A 19,652-nucleotide genomic window follows, 5' to 3' on the forward strand; every position below is an offset into this window, starting at 1 on the left:
TACTCTTTCTTACCTATCCAGTCTCATTTGACAGACTATACCCAGGATGTCGACCATACTTTCTTCCTGGAGCTGCCTGACTCCAATGCTGATGGCGATGAAACATCCAGTACGACCCAGACCGGCACTGATGATGCAAAATATACAGTAAAGAGCTAAAGTAATGACCATCGCATGGAACAAAACTTCAGATTTGACCTCACCTGGCTGGGTAAATCTGATTAAGCACCTCCATTACTGTCATGGGAGTGACTTGATTAACATTATTATTTTCAGGCATGAGACAGGTTGTGTTTCAATAATGGAAAATGTTCAAATATCCCAGTCTCTCCTTTTGTAAATAGCTGTACATATCTCTTCATAACAGAAACTGGTCAACAAAAATCAAGTCTTTTCAATTCTAATGCTTTCTACACATGAGAATGAGTATTTCTATATTTCTATTTCAAAAAGTAGTAGTGACACAAGCCAAATAATTGAAATGTTATTACACAAATCAATTTGTAATACACACACTGGTTGACTAAAGCTTATAAACTTTCACTTTCTGTCCATTCGCAACTGTTAACCCTTTCAGCGCCTCAGTCAATTTTTGCCGCCTTTATAAAATGTAACCCAGACAATTTTTTTCAGATTTTTCCCAAAAATTGTAGCCAATTAAATGTAGTGTCCATTTGGTCCAAAATTGCCAAAAATAATTACAAAAAGTTTTTTACAAAATTGGTAAAATTTTGCACAAAATTTTGGCTGGAAAATTTCAGCACTCAAAGGGTTAATGTGTTTCCTCATTTGATTATTTTATTCATCTTTTCATTGTTCTATTCTGCTCAGCTGAAAATCACCAAAAGTACTGACAGGACAATGTGTCTCAACATTACCTGCAGTGTACGGTAACTGGTCCGATTGGCTCTTCATTCTCATCAAGACGACAACGCTCCACTTCCTCAACCAGCTCTAGTAACTGTTTCGCTGTGTCTGGTGTTTTGTGGTCGGGCCAGGCAGTGTACCAGAAGTGCTTCACTTGCTTGGTATCTTCTAAGTACTGCATGTCATCAACAACAACAACAACAACAAAGTTAAATAAATTAGCTTGCTTTTTACAAACTGTAACAAACAGTAGCTGGTTTTTGATCCTACTTATGCCCTACAAAGCTAAATGTAAAATTTCACTGAGAGCGCCCCCAACGACTACAATAGTAATACTTTTGTTTTACCATAGGTTTCAGGAATTACAATATTGAACACATCAATTGGATACACTCTTCCACAAACAAGTAATAATAATTAAAAGTGATATACGTAAGTGGTTTTTCACACCATTCTTACCTTGAGAGTCATATTTCTAAGTATATAGCCGTCTTTTTTTATTGTGCTGTCCACGCAGACTTCAATTTCACCGTAAACATCTTGCTTATGGTGAGGCCAGTAGTGTTCACACTTCACCTGTTGGCAAACAAATATGAGATTGACCTAACTTGGATAACTCAATACACAAGATATACACTAGAAAAAAAGTTGATTACTGACATCCAAGTGAAGATGTGCAGATTTGAAACGTTTTTTGGTGGACAAGTTTCACAAAACAGTTTGATCTGTTGAAGGAACAAAGGGGTCAGCATATAGACGACACCAGCATAAACACTGGGCAATGTTAGCGGATACCAACGACATTTCGTATTAATCACCAGTAAACTAGGGAGTTGTTATGGTCACACACTAGGGAGAGTTTACACAGCCACAAACAGCCCAGCCAAGCCTAGGAAAACCTTTTTACATTCACAAAAAATTTTGTTTGCTGTCCATGACAGGTAGGTTTTTCACATAAAAAAAATGAAAAATGAACACAGTGTCAAGATATTTAAAATGTAGCAATTTTCTTTACCTCGTCTAAGAAGTACATAGGAAAAGGAAAATTAGTGTATGTATTTACACAGTGTGTGTTTCTTTGTGGTTTTTCACCTGGCAGGGTAGGTTTTAGGAACAAAGATTTGATGGCAAACAAAGAATTTAATTGAAGGGCACCTTAGTTTGCATCAAAAAGACTTGTGTCTACTATTCTTCAACCACACACTGAAAATTATAAAATTTACGAAACACAAGTCTTGTTCTTACCTTATTTCTCTCTTTAATCTTTGTATCATGACGATAATGGGAGTATCTGTGAACCAGATCATCCTCCAGAAATCACTGATAGTGTGTGGCATTGCTCCCTGCGTAGCTATGAATGCCTTCTCCTCGTGATCATAGCCCTGTAATATAGCAATGTACTGCCTTGTCAGCATGCAAACATCATTGTAGTGCGCCCTCTAGAGTCAAATTGAAGAGGGCTCACAAGCGGAAGTTCTCTTAAATTTATATCTTGTTATACTGGTATGGAGCTAACTGAAGGAAACGTCTAGAATATCCTACATGATTCCAACAGTTCAGGCATTTTGACAGTTAACAAGCATGCTGCATTAAAGGGACAAAGTCGGCCATTTTTCCTAAATTTTTTGATACGAGATACTACTTATATTGTTTGACATGTTGAAAGATACTAAATGAATGGGTGACCAAGAATATATTCGACCCCAGTTTCAGACAAATTAATGAAACCATCGCAAAAAAGAATTAATAAACATGACCATTAATTCTTTTTCGCGATGGTTTCATGTATCGTGTCTAAAACCGGGTCAAATATATGCATGGTCATATCAAACAATATAAGTACCGGTAGTATCTCATATCAAACAAAAATTCATGAAAAATGGCAGACTTTGTCCCTTTAACCCTTTAAGTGCCATTTTTGTTGCCTTCATAAATACAACCCTGGACAAATTTTTTTCAGATCCATGCATTATTTTTTTCAGATGTTTTTGAAACTTTTTATCAAAACTATTCCCAATGAAAAGTGATATTCAAGTATACAGATGTCCCTGTGGAAAATCACAGTGCTAGATGCTAAAAGCAGAGCGTTTTAAATAAAATATAAAATATTTGCTAGATGCATGAAACTGAAGTAACAGATATTATTACCCTGTGCTTGAAGTAATTTGTATTGCAACAAATATACTACCGAGTATATGTGATTATATATTGTATTTGTACCAGTCCATCAAGGCTCAGAAACACAGAAATATTATGACATGAACATGTAACAGAGTTCTGATATTCATATTGGACCTCACAAGTACCTGAGTTTTCAACTTACCCTGACATAGTTTGCATTGATGTACGTTGACAAGGGGTCATCATTCACCTCTGGTAGCAGGACTCTGGAGTTGGGGTTGGGTAGGATGGTGCGGTATCGGTTTTTGGTTCCGGATCCCGGAACGTCTATACTCTCCGGATGATTCATGGGGATGTCCTGTGTACAGAGAAGAAAGAGTTGAGAGTGGAGGTGTAGCGTACAAACCTTGGGAAAAGCAAATGTCAAATATGTATATCTGATATCCAGCAGGCGCCTGGGTAGGAAAGGTCTCAGAACACATTGTCTATGAACATGAGATTGAGACAACAGTTTAAAATGAACTAGTTTGGTTTATATGCAGCGTTTGGCATAGGTTATATTGTAATGAGAGTTATCTGGGTCAAACAGCTGGGCTTTTCCATCGGAATCTATCCACTGACTAATTTGAAACATTTTTACATTTTCATTTTTAATCTTGATACCTTCATGCAGACGATGGATGTGGATTTTTCCATTATCATGAGTAAATTACGAACAAATTAAGTTCTTGTTTGGGTAAAGGTTACATTAACTCTTGTCATCCTCACTTCCCAGTACAGAGGTCCAACTTTGCTATAGAAAACAATAGGGTTGGGCCAAACCATTGTGGTGAAAGAAATGACCCCTTTCATTCCCCCACTTTCAACCACATAGTATCACAAACAATGCTGAAGCAATGGCTATGTACCACAGATAATAGGGATGAATGGCTTTATAGAATACAAATGTAATAATTGATGGAGTAGAAATCTATGATGGATGTTCAAATGTTGAAAGACCATACGTCTGCATGCAATGATGTATAGCCAGAAATTGCAAGCCTTTATCACTACACAGCAGTGATATCCCCACAAATTTTGACTTTGCTTTCTTCAGCGACAAATTAAGAAAAATCTTCTTCATTTAGCTTGATATTCATGTTTCCTATTGTTTGACTTCAGTTTTTACTTCTATTGTTCTATTTACGTTGTAACGGAAAGGACATGCTCCATACAAAATCAAAAACTTCCAGTGCTGACAATAGAGCAATTAGGAAGTACAAGGTAACAGCAAGGACAGTGTTTCACTCAACTGTCAATGGTTACAGCTACCCACTGTAAGTTTCATTGTTTTAAGCAGCAATTAAAACAACACAAATGCACACAACACTTATTAAAACATACATACCGTGACAATATGAACATTGTTATCAATGTGAATTCTGTATATGACAGTACTATTCATTGTTAGGAAGCCCTACACATCAATGCTCCTGACAAAAATCGTAATTGCCAGTTTTAATCAGGGGTCAGAAAGACAGCAAGCAACCTACCTACCTGCCTGCCCCCCATTCTCTCTCTCTCTCCCCCCCCCACAACACTTGACTAGTTGGCTGCAAATCATATTATCGGAATAAAACAAACAATCCTACTGGCTTTACATTTAAAGTCTGTGCAGAAAACACTCTGTCCCAGTTTTGCATTAGTGAATACATCTGTGACTTAACTTCTACAAACATCAGTCAAAGTTTGAGACCTTTAAAACACTTTTGACGGTCGTTCAACTTCTACACCTTTCCTGTGACCTGCAGTTTCTGAGCAAATCATCAACCAAGCTTTAATAATGTATGAATTATTTTAATGCGACGGTCTCTGCGATTCCCATCAACCAGCACCTTCTAAAATTTATACATAAACTTGATTATTACTCATTTTCAATTCAGTGAGCGATGGAAAATTGGGCCCATTACTGAATGTTATTTTAGTTGTAGTTAAAAAGGTCCAATTTGTTGGTAAGAAAATTGTAAAAATATTATTAATAGTAACACTATTTCCGGTTCATGCATCGACTACATCACAAGGCAATAAATCAAGCTCATCTTGCCGAAAGATGCAAAGTGGAATATTACCGTGGAAATTTACATTTTCTAAAGCAATCAAACTCTAAACTCCATACATGTTCTCCAGCTATTCTTTATCTATATTTAATTTTATGTTAATTTTTCTTTTCTTTAACCTTTAAAGTAACACTTTCCCTCTCCCTGAGGAAATTGGTTTCTCTAAACTCCGTAATTGTCACAATAATGTGTAAGGCAAATTGAAGGAGCATTTCATGATGAGAGCAACATGTGTGCCTCAACGTACAAACAAAATACACATACAGCAATGGGAACAGATCAAATAGATAACAACCGAACAAACTAAAAGGGCTGGTAGCTATAACTTTTTGATGATTTCTTCAACTTCCCAAAGTATATTGAAACACCAACTATTCAGCTTGTCAATACAGCATCTATGCGTGTAAAATGCACTGTTATTGTTTACGTTTGAGTTCTAGTGCGGACCATAATTCACTTGTCAACAATAACAACGTACAGGCTGAGTTGACAAGCTGAATACTGTGTATCTCAACATGCTTTGGGAAGTAGAACAAGAAACTGTAGTTGACGTTAAAAACAAAAACAGAGCAATATTAATTCATTATAGGTTAAAGCAACTGGCGCTCGGATTCAGACTGTCCCTGTTTTCACAAACTAGCCAATCATCAAAAGAGCTGAATTGTGAATGTACCCGTGGGCTGATTTTCTCAAGGCAAATGATAAGGAATTATTCATTGTCATTATTTATGGAGCTGTAAAAAAAGATAAGTATCAGCAAAACTAATTACAAGATAGGTATCGATTATTCACATCTCTGTGATTTTCCTCTCAATGTCCAGAGGTGTGATTTTGTAGATACGGATACTTACCCAGAACTCTTCATGGAGAGCTCGAACATTTTTTAAAGAATTGCGTAATTGTTTTCTTGTCATTCTGTTACCAGCAGAGGATAAATATTCTTCACTTGAACTGTGTGAATAACATGATACACATATCATAGCTGTTAGCAAGGCAGTTTGGTTATTAATATCTCCATTCGGATCAGATTAATGGATCCACGTCAGTTGCCTTAGTCTTCAGGCCTTCAACTAAACAATTGCAGCTGTTAAAGCTAAGACCAAACAGGTTGACAGTCAACTCAAGAGTTAATTTGCAGAGAAGCTGGATTTTTCCCTCCAAGTTTGTAAGAAATCACTATACCTGGGTAGTATTGGAGCATGTTGCTGCACAGAACGCAATACGAATCAACTACTGCCCTGAATTTATGTCAGATATACCCGAGTCACTTCAATCAACTGTGATATCCAAAATCAAATCTCGTACTGAAGGGAAGTGCAATACAAGTGCTTACACTAAACTGAAACAGTTATTGCCCTCACTCAGACAAGTTATTGCCCTCACTCAGACAAGTTATTGCCCTCACTCAGACAAGTTATTGCCCTCACTCAGACAAGTTATTGCCCTCACTCAGACAAGTTATTGCCCTCACTCAGACAAGTTATTGCCCAAAATTGAATCATTTATTGCTCTTTTATACTCAGGTCAGATATTGCCTTAAGGAAATTACCATTGCCTTCAACTACAACCCTTTTCAGAATTAGAGCGCGAAGCCACTGCAGTGAACTGCAATAAAATGCTTACACTAATTAGTTTCAGCTGTAGCCGTGGCCACTTTGGTGTTGAACAAGGCTACTTGGTAAAGACCAAAAAGTCTGCTTGTACAAAGGCAAAACTAGCTCTGTCTGAGGCTCGAGTTGTAAATGAGAGTTTACGATTGGCACCCTGTGTTCAAGATTAAGATACAATGTAACATTACCATGCACTGGTCCATGTAAAAATCTTTTTTATTTCAACTTCCCCAGACAAACTGTCTGCATGGGACATACAATGTTGTCGACTTTGCCAGCTGGTCACAGCTGAAACTAATTAGTGTGAGCAGTTTTATTGCAGTTCACTGCAGTGGCTTCGCGCTCTAATTCTGAAAAGGGTAGTATATTGTATTGAACATCAATATTACCCTCAATACATACAACTGCTTCCTGCTACCTTCACATGACATATTGACTTACCTTTCTTTGGGTGGTGAACCATAATGAGTTCCATGTGCCCCTCCTTTGCCATTCAAGTCAATCGTCAGCGAGGCGGTGGAACTTCGCCTATAAAACAACATCATCATCAAAGATATCAACAAATTTCAAGACGGAGCAGAAGTACAGAAGGATAGATATACGTACATACAGACAGACACAAACTGATCCCCATTCACTCCCTAAGCTGTGCACACATACTGGTATAGCAAGCAGGAGCTGATGAAACAATATCGACGAGTTTAAATTTAATGACACTTCCTACAGACTGACCCATGTATGTGTGTGGTCTTTACCTTTCTGCTTTCAGCGAAACTTTTTTACAAATCAAGACATACCTAGGGGGTCCAGTTATTCGAAATGCCATAACAGGGCCCCCTAAGAAAACTCCATTAATTTCATAATGACGATTGGACCCAGTAATCTTCCGGTGCGCCTACCTTTCTTGTAACCCTTTGATGATTTTAATTGGTTGACTGCGAGCTACAGGGGCGTACATCTGGCCCGATTCAGGTTGAATCATGCGCCCTGACTTGAACTCCGGTTTGATTGGTGGGTACAAGACATGTGTGGCTTCTCTCTCTTCTTTCTTCTGTTTTCTTCTTTTAATACAACAATAACAAATCTAGAGAGACCAGAGAAGATTTATCATACAAAGACAATACTTTGGAACAATGGTTTATGGTAGAATACGTGTCTCAGAGACATATATTTACACTGATTTTTTTAACCTACAACTTGTGGGGGTTCATTTTGAAGCTCATGGAGTGAGAAAGCTTTCATGGGCTAAGTTTTGCTAATAATGAAAATTTAATATTCAAAATACAGTTAACACAGGGATGTGCGGCAGCCATTTTGAATTTAAAACATCAGTAAATAGTGGGCAATTTGTTTCTCTTGTACCAAATCTTAAATGGTAACCTGTGATTTTTATTCTTGATTTCCATTTTGGAATGGTTTGAAGTTTCCTCGCAAAAAGTTTAAATCTTTCAATTTCCAGGCACATCCAAAGCACCAAAATCTGGCACACTCACTGAACGCAATATGTCTGCAAGCGTATGCGAGAACCTTTGCATTTTCATGTTGAATGAAAATAAAAACATTTGCCTTATTGTTACCACACTGATTTCCGTAAAAAAAGGGTCTTCCTTCCCATTGAAAACAATGGGAAGAGATTGACAAAAATTCCAGAGATGAAAGGGAATTGCATGATATTTCAGAGTGTGTGATTTGCATTTTCATGTCGAATGAAATGCTAGGCTCGTTTTTTTGTGAGCATCCACTTTGAAATGATACAAACAAATGCACACAGATGTTTTCAGTAGAATATCACAATGGAAAACACATTTTTCTGACACTAACTCCGGAAACCCTTTCAGCTCCGTATGGAAGATAAGAGGGTCATTCTACAAATATCTAGTACACATGTTCTATCAGGGATTGCTGAGACTGCAGGGCTACTAACCTATGGAACTTCAATAAATTTCAATAAAACATAGACACTACAGTTGTTGTATGAGTCAGCCAGAAAACAGAAGGAAAGTTCACTTTATTATCAGTGCTACAGGACAGAGAAATCATAATGTTTAATAATATCATGTTAGTTTTTAAGATACAGCTACCACTCCCATGGATCGAGTGGAAACTTCCAAATCTCACACTGGAGGTGATACACAATGCCAAGAGTTCTACTGGACAAAAAAGCTAGCAGCTATGCAACTTTCTCAGGCTTCTGTCAGAATGCTATGTGAGAATACAAATTGTGTCAGGCTTCTTACAGATTTAAGGTGGCTTTACACTCAACCAATACATCATTTTTCAAAGCAATTTTACGTATCAGCATTATTGCCAAACAAAATTATTTTCTTTACATAGTATTCAAACAGCATAATGTGAAAATTTCACGAAATTCGTCATGGCCAGAACTGAATTTTTTTGAAATACTGAAACGGGGAGAAAAAAGCTGCAAGGAAATTAGGTGATTTGCATAAATTTGCATAAATCTACACTTCTCTCTCACCCAGCTTACGACTGCCTGTCATGCTAAACAGTGAACCAAACCAATATTTTAATCTAAGGCAGAGCTGGTAAAAATTACTCAAATGTGAAAAGGGTATTTAAAATGAGAATAAAAGAGACTGAAAACTCCCTGGAGTAAATAGAAACAGAAAGACACACAAAGGAAAAGAAACAGGGATGTTGGCGACTCTGAGTACAGAAAACACTTACCAAGGCTAGTAGTAAGACAAGCAAAGCGGCAAGTGCTCCTATAACATAAGGAAAGTAACTAGCTTCCCAGAAAGGTACATCATCATATTTGATGGTATGTCGTTCCTGTAACAGTATGATGACAATGTTATAGGTAGACTGGGCACAGATATTCAGACTTTAAAAGTTTTGCAATTGTTTTATAATACACCACTTGTGAGGGCTCACTTCAAAGCTCTCGGAGTAAGGAACATACATTTATTGAAAATCGAAAATTTAATTTTTCCCCACAGAGTTAACACAGGGATGGCGGCCATTTTGACTTTCAAACTCGGTAATGTCAGGTATTTGTTTCTCTTGAACCAAAATGTGCACGTTCACACCCTGATTAGTTATTCTTGATATGGTAAGAGAATGGTTGAAAATTTCATTGAGGAAAGTTTGAGCAAAAGTTTACGTCCTTCAGTTTCAAGGTGCGTACTGCCTCAACAGAATTCCGATTTCTTCCATTCATTTTCTCTGTGAGTGTATCAAGTATTGAACGAGACAAGAATACAAGAATGATGCTCTGTGAAATTTTCTTCAGTTTCAAGAGGCTCTTTGATGTTTGTTGGGGTACAAAAATGTATGCTATAACATGTTCCATGTAAACATGTTCCATGCTTTGAAGTAATTCAAACATATCATTGTTTTTAAAGAAAATTTGAAAATCAACTCCAAGGGCAGTGGCTGTAACTTTTAATAATCTCCTCACTTTTTATGTTGTTAATAACACCAACAGTTTCTTGTTCTACTTCCTTAAGCATGTTCTAATATAATTGTAATAACAAAGTGGTTACGGCTGCTGGCCCTTTCACTATTGATCAAAGCTGAAAATTTGAAGCAATTACGCCAGTTATATGGTGTACTGTTACTGTACAAATGATCTCCCAATGACTGCAGGTATATCTTTCACACACAAAACTTTTTTTTCATATTTCATATTGCATTTCATACAAGGATGACTCAAAATAGCTTCCTGGATTATAAGTTTTACTCAAAAAGCTAGAAAATTTCTATGTAAGACGGGCACATGGTATCGTAAGTATGAACCTATGTTTTCCACAGAATCTATCGGACAATAAAGCCAGCAATGTAAACGAAGGTTAACAGTTTATAAAGTTTTGCACTTTCACAATGACAGATAATCTTTCACTTTTTTTACTGTCAGTGATGAAACCATCAGCGCCTTAGAACATTACCTCGTAATGGATTTTGGCGCTACATAAATGCTTTTGATTGATTGATTGATTGATTGATGATCTGACTCTGTCAAATCACGTTTTCACTTGGAAAGTTTGGCATCAGGAAGCTACCTGCAGCTATAGTTTGATAGTTTGACAAGAAAGTATGGTAAGGGGTAGCAATTGAGTGTAAAAATGCATCAGCATTAACAATCTTTCTGGAAAACATTTGCGGGACACACTTTGACTTTGTACACCAGAAGGGACATCTACTGGTTGCTGTGTACCGGTACACTACATGAGGTGTTGCCATGAGCTCTGGAACTTACCTGAGGTAAGACATTCAGAACAGAAAATCCCGGAAGTTGCCTATTCACTTTTTCTACATTTAATTGACTTTCGACATCAGCTGCTGGCACAAGATTCCCATCGACAACGCCGCCTTGAGCTTCACTAATTACATACATGTTGAAAACATTGCCCTGTGGAAAGGATGACACACAGATGACTATTTAACTTGTTCACCCCTACTTCCTTGTTATATCAGGTCAAAAGTCATCATTGATCACAATGGGTTTGGACCAAACCATGGTGCTGAAAGGGTTAGGGCGCCGAGGAAAAATAATTTCATAAACTCCTGGTAGGAACATGTTTTGTGAACACAACAATTTTGACAATCCAGTATAATAATTGATTTCTTGTGTGCTGTTGGTACATTTGGACTCATTTGGAAGTCTGCAGAGTTAAAATCCTTTGACTGCTGTAATTTTTCCCACCAAAAGTTTGGTACAACATTTTACCAATTTTCATGAATTTTTCTATATTTTTTTGATAATTTTGGACCAAACAGATATCACGTTTCATTTGCTACAATTTTTCATCAAAATTTTTTGCAAAAAATTAGAAAAACATGATTGGCATAAATTTTATGAAGGTGACAAAAATTGACTTTGGCGCTTATAGGGTTAATGATACCTTCTCATAACCTTTCTGTAAATTTAATTTTTTTTGGCCAATAGAGTTAGAGGGAAGGAGATTGTCAGAAATGCAAGCAAAGGTCCTGTGGAACCCATACCACAAATGTCGACAGTGTTTCAAAAGTACGTTGGTGATTAATGAAAGCTCAAACATGTTTGTCGTTCTTCTCCCAAAATCATGCAAATATGCCTAGCATCCAATTTGTCAATATAAGTCTGTATGTCTGTAATGTCCGGGGTACTGAGTGATGATTGATATTCAGTCCCAACTAGAACTCATTTGCCAATTGTAACATTGCACAGTGTAAAACGATGCATAATGCGTTGGCCAGGCTAATTCACTGATTTTGAACATCCCTCGGGAAAAAACATGAAAATATGCATGTTTTCTAGAACATCGAAAATAAAAAAGTTATCAAAAGTTACAAACTATTATTCATGAGTTGGTAGAGTACCGGTACATGAATGATGAAGTGACACAAATAATTGGATGTCAAAAAATGTAACAGCTCTGGTTGAAGTCAAACTTGAGAAAGCAAAGTTCTTTAAAAATACTTTCATGAGAGATAAACAAGGAACAATGCTACTCAGAATGACTGCATGGAAATAAAAGCCGATAGAATCTATACATATAATCCGTTTTTAGTTGACCATTTTTCAAAACTATTACAATAATGATTGGGTGTCACTTGGAAACATTTCTCTGTCACCAGTTACTGTTTAAAAACTCAAATAATCTTTCCACAACATGCATTTTACCCCAAAGTAGAATACATCAACGGCACGCATCACCTACACCACAGCGCCATACACATTGGCATACTATGGCAATACAGTTACTCACATGGCTATTTTGTAAAACGACACTCTCCTCTGGAACCGATAACGTGGCAGCTAGGGCAGACTGAAGTACCTGTACCTGACTGCTGTTCAACACTTGGTTACCGCTCACTTCCTGTTGGGGCAATCAGAACAAAGAGGAAAAAATTCACTACAAAAATAAAGATGAACTGTAAATGTGAATGCTGATTAGAATAATGACCTTTTGGAGACTGTGATCCTTAGAGCAAATACGCTCAACAGTAATCGTATTATTATAATAATCATTATAATTATAATATTAATGATGATAATGATAATGAAAGGTGGACATACGGTTTTGCTTTTAAGTTTATGTAAAACGAAGAAAAAATAACAATTATTATGTAATACAGGAATGAGAAAAATTTACTGATAAATATTGATCCCGGGACAATAGTAGCTTCTAGATGACTGTATGGCTTCTATAAATTAATGGCTGTGATTCTCAGTGGATAGTTTACCACACTCATCCATGTATGTACAGGAAAATGACAACGGTGAGAGGTTTTTGGAAGAAATTTCGAATCTCTTCCAAAGGATATCTCATTTCCATCATCAAAATGCAAAAATTTTTACTCGACTAAAATTTTTGACATCGGGCTGTCAGAAATAACCCCAACATGATGAACGACAGAATGGCTTCTTTGTATTTGCCAATGCCATGATTGAGACTATATTATAAATCACATGTTGAGGTAGCAGACTACCGGTACAAGCAACAGCAATAAACACTGGGTTGACTACCATAAAATTTGTCAGAATTTCTGTCCGCAGAAATAATGTGGCACATGCTATGCTACACTCCACTAATGTGTAATACCTATAAGCGCCACAGTGATGGTCCAGACCCTAGACCCCCAGACTTACTGATGTTTTAAATATGTAATATCCTTGATAGTGAAAAAAATCTATCAAAAGTTTTCAGAACCAGCACTGTGTGCGACACCAATGAATCAGCAACAAAAACCACTATGTTTACTCTGTAACAGCTTTTTTCAACTCTTTCAAGCTGACATTCCTACAGGTTGTGTCCACACTCAAGGGTTCAATAACCTCAATGCCTCAGGTGCTGCAACTGTGAGATAACATCCCTGCTTTAGAACACACATCACCCTCCCGGCCTCTCCGTATTTCCCCATCTCTTAGATATTACACTTTATTGAACACTAATAAACTTCCTCAGAATTAAAATAATCCCCACTGACATTGGAAATGAAGATTATACATCACATACAATGAACATTGAAAAGAAAAGCTTGCTTGCAGCTACAAGCGCCAGGGAAAAGACACTGAACAAAGAACTATATTCCAACCTACTCAAGAGTAGCTACATCATAAACAAATTGTTTACGTATTATATTATTTATTTATTATAATATTTGTCTATTTTATTGACAAATCTCTCTTTCTTATGAATGTATAAATTTATCTGTTACAATATTTATATTGCAAATGCATCATCATATTTTAATCAGAAATTTGAACTTTTTTATTCAATAATGATGTCAGATTGGTGAATGAATTCTCCTGTTGCACTTATAAATCATTTGTTGTTCGTTGGCTTCCACGGCAGTACAATGGACACGGGAAGTGAGACAGGACACAATCTATTAGACTTTGCTGAAAGAGCAATTAAGGGTTTTTGTTATGAAAAGGAAGTTAGTGTAATATCTTACATAACTGGTAATTCATACTTTTCCATGTCAATCATTGCCATGAAAATGTAGGCACAAGGTCTGTCTGCCGTATGTTCCTGGTACGGTCAGCCTAGTTATTTGCACAGGTTTGCATAGTAATTGTAAGACTTAGCAATGATCTAAACACAGCATAAATCAAATACATTTTCAGCTTCGGTGGTATTTAGTCATACAGGGTACAATTTACATTTTGTAAATCACAACCAGCGGCCAATTCTGACATAATGAAGGTTCAAATTTTTCAACAGACATTCACAATGCCATGACTGTTAAATATTTTGTTAAAATACACCAAATGGGACGTATTGTGCTTCACTAGTTTTAACGAACTTGACCTGATGGTGAAATATGACTTTGGTAGGAAAAGGGTTAAGACTTTAAGGTAGTATGCACCTTGAAAGTGTAAGACTTAAACTTGCTCAAACTTTCCCTAGGGAATATTTCAACCATTCTCTTTCAAAATCAAGAAAAATAGCGCCAATGGCACTTGATCACAACTGGCACATTGTGAAACTACTCTATCTCTGGGTACACCTGTACATGAAATACTGAATGGGTAGGTGCTGCGGGTTTGGAGTTTGTCAGTAAATGCACACACAAAACAAGTCCCGAAGTAGCGAATTCCAGCCATTTTCAAACCACACTGTTTGTCAGTGGGGTAAGCAATATTCGCAAAAATCACATTTCCAGGCTAATAGACTATGTTTACGAAATCACACGTCCTAATCACAAAATAAAACGATCTTTGTCTTAAATCAATGCGCCAGTAAACAGGTCCAGCAGCTAGTTATGTCATCAAGTCTGTAATGTTAAGGGTCATAACAAATGTGAGAAATCTAAAACATTAAATATGTTGTTTTTTATCAATTTAATTACCAAAAGTGCATGAAATCTCTGATACTTTGAATCAGCCATCCTGCATATTTCTAACATTCATCAAAACCTCATTTCTGTTCCACAACTCATTAAATAGTCCATAATGCAGATTGGTGTACATTCCAAACTACACATATGAAAGACCCCTAAAATCAATTTGTTAAAGGGGGGTTAGAAATTTCCCCAAACTATCTAACCCCTGCTCCGTTTGGCTCCATTTTTCGGAATTGGAACCTTGGAACCAGTCTGAATATCTGTACCAAATATCAATGCAGTCTGTCAGCGGTTTTTGACTTTTTGTCGTTTACGGAAAATGGACACTGAGTCTGTCTGACACCGGTTGAAGCTAACCCTATATCATAACTTCCAGATGTGATAATGACCTATGGTCATTATGTTAAAAAATACCGCCAATGGCGCTTGGACATAATGACCGCCTAGTATTATCGGCATTTATCAACAACCACACTCACTGTGAATTAGACAGACCACAAGTCAATGAGCAACATATAGCTGAAAGACTATTTTTCACATTGCGATTTTAAGCTCATTTTTATGAGAAAAGAGACATGTATATGTATATGGAGAAATAGCAGAAGACGTATTTGTAAATTGTTTGTTAAGTGACAATCATATATGCATCTCTTGAAATTTTGTGGTTATAAGGTATAACACTAGTGTAAGAATAATGAGGTTAGAATAAGTTAGTAAAGCTACCGTAAAAACCCGATCAATTCGACCAGAAAAAAATAATTACGATTTCAAAATCGTCGATTTATTAGGAAATTAAAACTGCCGAAATAATTTAGTGGTCGAATTAATTGGAACGACGAGGATGGAATTTACGCGAGACATGTTTGCCATGTTGAGACTGCTTCAAGCATGGACTGTGAATTTTTTGAGGTCGACAAATTAGGTAACAAAAAACCTCAAACGCACCTGGGTGTCACATCAAAATCAAAGTGGCCGCGATTACAGATGGAGCGATCTGTGACACTGCCACCGGCCGCTCGACGGACGACGCGTAAGTTGACATCGTGTGCCAGCCCTTGGAAATATATAGTAACTCCCTGACAGGCAGATGAGATAGTCTAATGGCGTTTGATGCATTGAAAGTTTGTAAAAATAATAAAAATGACATCACCGATCATAAGAAACGTGGTGTTGAAGATAATAGTTTTTAAGAGAAGACTATGATGACCATATTTCTGTAAGTATTGTCTAACTTTGGAAAACCAACATCTGTAGATTTACTTCAACCAACACTTTTATATTTATTCTACTCTTATTATAAGATTAGTCGAATTTCTGGAAAGTAGGTGTACATTTTCGATGTCTGTGTATCGTCTATACCGAAGTCATATCCGAAACAGTATAATCAATCGCGACAGCGTAAACCTCTCTCTCTCCCTCTCCGGTATTTCGATATTTTATATTGTCGACATTTATATATCAGTCTGAAGTTTCAGGTCACTGCTCAATGCAAGTAGTTGATGTCAATTTTTCCGTATCGGGCATGGTCTCTATCGTCTCTCAAATCGTTAGTTTTTTCCTGTTATATTCGATATCAGACTCAAACACAACGTGAACAACGCTGATAATATATTGCATATTTCGTATCGAAAACCGGTAAAGTTCGTAACTGGTGACATGTCACGGCCTGGAGAAAGTGTATCACCATCGATCGAATGTCCGTGACGCTGTTGCTGCCAAATTGACATAAGACATATTGCACAGGGAACTTTGCGGTATGGCAATTATATGAATTTTGCCGTGAAGAAAAATCTGTGACTTTAAACTGGCCGTACAACTAACAGTAAACATGGCGGAGCAATGATACCGACTTCAGAGACTTCGATTTTTTTTTCATTGCGACCGCTGGTGAGAGCGAGTCGTCCGGTGTAATTTTTTCCCACTGGCTATTTGGCTTTGAATTTTCAATTGCCCTCATGTGCTAAAACAAGACGGGCGTTCGCTGTGAATCAATAAGCCTTTTGAATATGAAAAAAAGACATCTGAACCTCAACTCGCAGCTTGAAAGTTGTTCTCCGAATCAGGACAGGGACATCGGTGAGGCCGGATTTCACGTAGCTATGGAAACCGACGGCTCGTTCGTTGTAAGAAAGCATGCGATGTACGTCACATGCTCTCTTGGGCCTTGGAATTTCGCCGTATCGCCTCTACAGACTACACCGTCTATTACCTAACCATGCTAACAAACACACGATAGTTCAGTAACATGTGTCTTCATTATAATCTACCGATCATCGACCGTCGAACACTTCAAAAACAATGGTCGTGGTCACGGATTCAAGGACGTTCTCATGAAGACACGATCAATAAGTGGCGCGCAGAAATATTTTTAATGGTTTTGAGAACTTCTAAAATAACTTGTAATCTGTATATCTTCGCACATCGAACCGATATTGTATACCTATCACCGTCGAAGTTTATGTCTTTCACTGTAGAGTTCTTTTTATCCAAAACACATATCCAGAAGAGTCCCACAGAGCAGTCAAATGAAAGGATAATTGCTTCAAACAAATGAAATTGCACGAAAGAATGAAAATCAACAGCACATCCTGGACGTGATTTAAAACAATAGCGCTTGTGAATAGGACTATTCTATTTGAGTAACGGGGATGGAAAGCACAGAACTGTAAAAGTACTGGAAAAACGTGCCATTTTTCTCGCAATTTTAGCAACTGTAACGACCCTTTATTCTTTACTAATACCTTTCCATAATTGAATTAAACTAGGTTTAGGGCTTATACACAAAGTGTACACTGATGTACAGAACTTTAAAAAAGTACTCTGCTGGGAACGAGCAGGGGTTTACACGCTAATGGGCGCAGTAAAACAATGGGCACGTCCATAGGTTCAAGGACGTTCACGGCGTAAAATTGCTTAGACTTGTTTTAATATCTGGTCATCGGTGTACTGCTACCTGTGAATCGAAACGACAAGTGTAGGCCTATAGCTTTGAAATTTTATGGGAGAGAGACACCACGACTGAGATCGGCAGTAGCACAACAAACTATTCCGAATTGTGCGTCCGTGTTTAATACAGACATCTCTCGTAGGTGATTCTGGTTTCTCAATCGAATCAAAAGTCCAACATTTACAACATTGACATAAAATATGTCTGAAAACTTTTGTTTTATTCAACCAACTGATTCATCTCCTTTGATATCCCCTAAGCTACATGTAAACAGTCCGGAAAGACTGACATCGATGTCTCCGGGCCCCCATGCAGTATGGCCGTACGTGTCCAAATATTTCAGTGTTATACATTTTCTTGTCCTTCTCTTTCTTTCTGAGCCAGTGTCATTATTGTGAACACGGCTAATAAAATAATAATATTTCTTCACCGTTTTGCAAAATATCTCGTCAACCGGGCGCATGGGCAACGTCTTTGTAAACTAATGACACTGTAGGTCAGGATATCACATCGGTCAAAGTAAGATTGAATAAGGAAGACGAAAATGCTTTCATCGATTGACAAAAATGAGAAGGAACGAGTCAGTAAATATCGAACCATAAAGGGGAGATCGAGACTGCCATCCCCCATGATTAATCAACTGGGAACAAAATGTATATATTTCGATCGACAGACTTACACAACCAGAGACAGCACTTTATTCAGCTTTAAAATAAGTCACCGCCTTTCCTATAATAATACCCCGTTTGCGTTTCGATCTACTCTGCTCTGTCCCCAATCGGCATGGCCGTCCGGGTTTCGCCTGCCGTCGGCGTACTGACTGATACATGGTTATTTCTTCAGGGATCTTTTCATCGTTTGGCATAAAATACAGCATCTCTTTTGTGCACAAGGCAAATCAACGTTTAGAAGGAAAGTCACAGGAGGTTAGGATATTATATAGGTGAAATTAGAATGGAATATTGAAGATGAAAAGACTTATCGGTCGACAAAATTGCCAAAAACCGAGAATTGAGATTGTCTATGATTTATTAATTGGGTACAAAAATATTCGATTGAGTCATTAAAACAGCCAGAAAGAGCAATTTCTTCAGCTTGAAAAAATAAGTCGTCGTCTTCCTCTTTCCTTGACACTGTCCCCATTTGCGTTTGAAAATATTACTCTGTTCCCCGGGCTCTGTTCCCAGTCGGTAAGAACGCACGGCGCGGCGGCGGCGGCCGTACTTACTGACATGTAACATCGATTTTTCCTCAGCAATTTTTTCAGCGTTCGCAAAAGATTTCGCAAACTCGTCCTTTTAGTGCACGGGGCACATCTGTCTATGTGTTTTAGGAACAAGCAACATTGTTGTTTAGAACATAATATCTGTCCAATTAGGAAGGGATATTGATTCACACACAGAAAGAGTCTGTAAATTTCAATCGACACGGGATGGTAAGAATTCGGAAAAGACAATAAGAAAGGAGAAAGTAGGTAATTTATTCTTACTTTCTTCGATATTAAGGTGAGAAAATAGTTACAAAACCAGAGACTAGAGGGTTGGTACTTCACACACGCTGAAACTTCACGCAGATTTCGAAAGAGGGCGACTGAGATCCAGCTCACTATAAATCACTGAGGTTTCATACTCAGCGAAAATAATCATGTGACCCAATGAAAACCAATCTGAAAGCCGTTTACAAAGCCCTTGTTGTTCTCATTTCTGCCTTTTGGTC

At 37.4% G+C, this 19,652-nt stretch overlaps 1 protein-coding gene across 1 annotated transcript in view; it reads right to left on the bottom strand.

Annotated features, from left to right (window-relative positions):
* The window catches only part of LOC139143410 (tyrosine-protein phosphatase non-receptor type 7-like), a 57,389-nt gene that overhangs the window by 10,194 nt on the left and 27,543 nt on the right, over positions 1 to 19,652 (bottom strand). Inside the window, exons 3-14 of the mRNA XM_070713717.1 lie at positions 12,406 to 12,516; positions 10,914 to 11,066; positions 9,383 to 9,487; positions 7,594 to 7,778; positions 7,136 to 7,222; positions 5,936 to 6,035; positions 3,191 to 3,346; positions 2,113 to 2,249; positions 1,580 to 1,592; positions 1,327 to 1,443; positions 879 to 1,042; positions 14 to 127 (exon numbers count right to left, since the gene is read on the bottom strand). Coding sequence (XP_070569818.1) covers positions 14 to 127; positions 879 to 1,042; positions 1,327 to 1,443; positions 1,580 to 1,592; positions 2,113 to 2,249; positions 3,191 to 3,346; positions 5,936 to 6,035; positions 7,136 to 7,222; positions 7,594 to 7,778; positions 9,383 to 9,487; positions 10,914 to 11,066; positions 12,406 to 12,516 — 1,442 coding nt within the window. The remainder of the gene's footprint in view (positions 1 to 13; positions 128 to 878; positions 1,043 to 1,326; positions 1,444 to 1,579; positions 1,593 to 2,112; positions 2,250 to 3,190; positions 3,347 to 5,935; positions 6,036 to 7,135; positions 7,223 to 7,593; positions 7,779 to 9,382; positions 9,488 to 10,913; positions 11,067 to 12,405; positions 12,517 to 19,652) is intronic.

The sequence above is a fragment of the Ptychodera flava genome, chromosome 1 (assembly GCF_041260155.1).
Source record: "Ptychodera flava strain L36383 chromosome 1, AS_Pfla_20210202, whole genome shotgun sequence".
Classification (NCBI taxonomy): domain Eukaryota; kingdom Metazoa; phylum Hemichordata; class Enteropneusta; family Ptychoderidae; genus Ptychodera; species Ptychodera flava.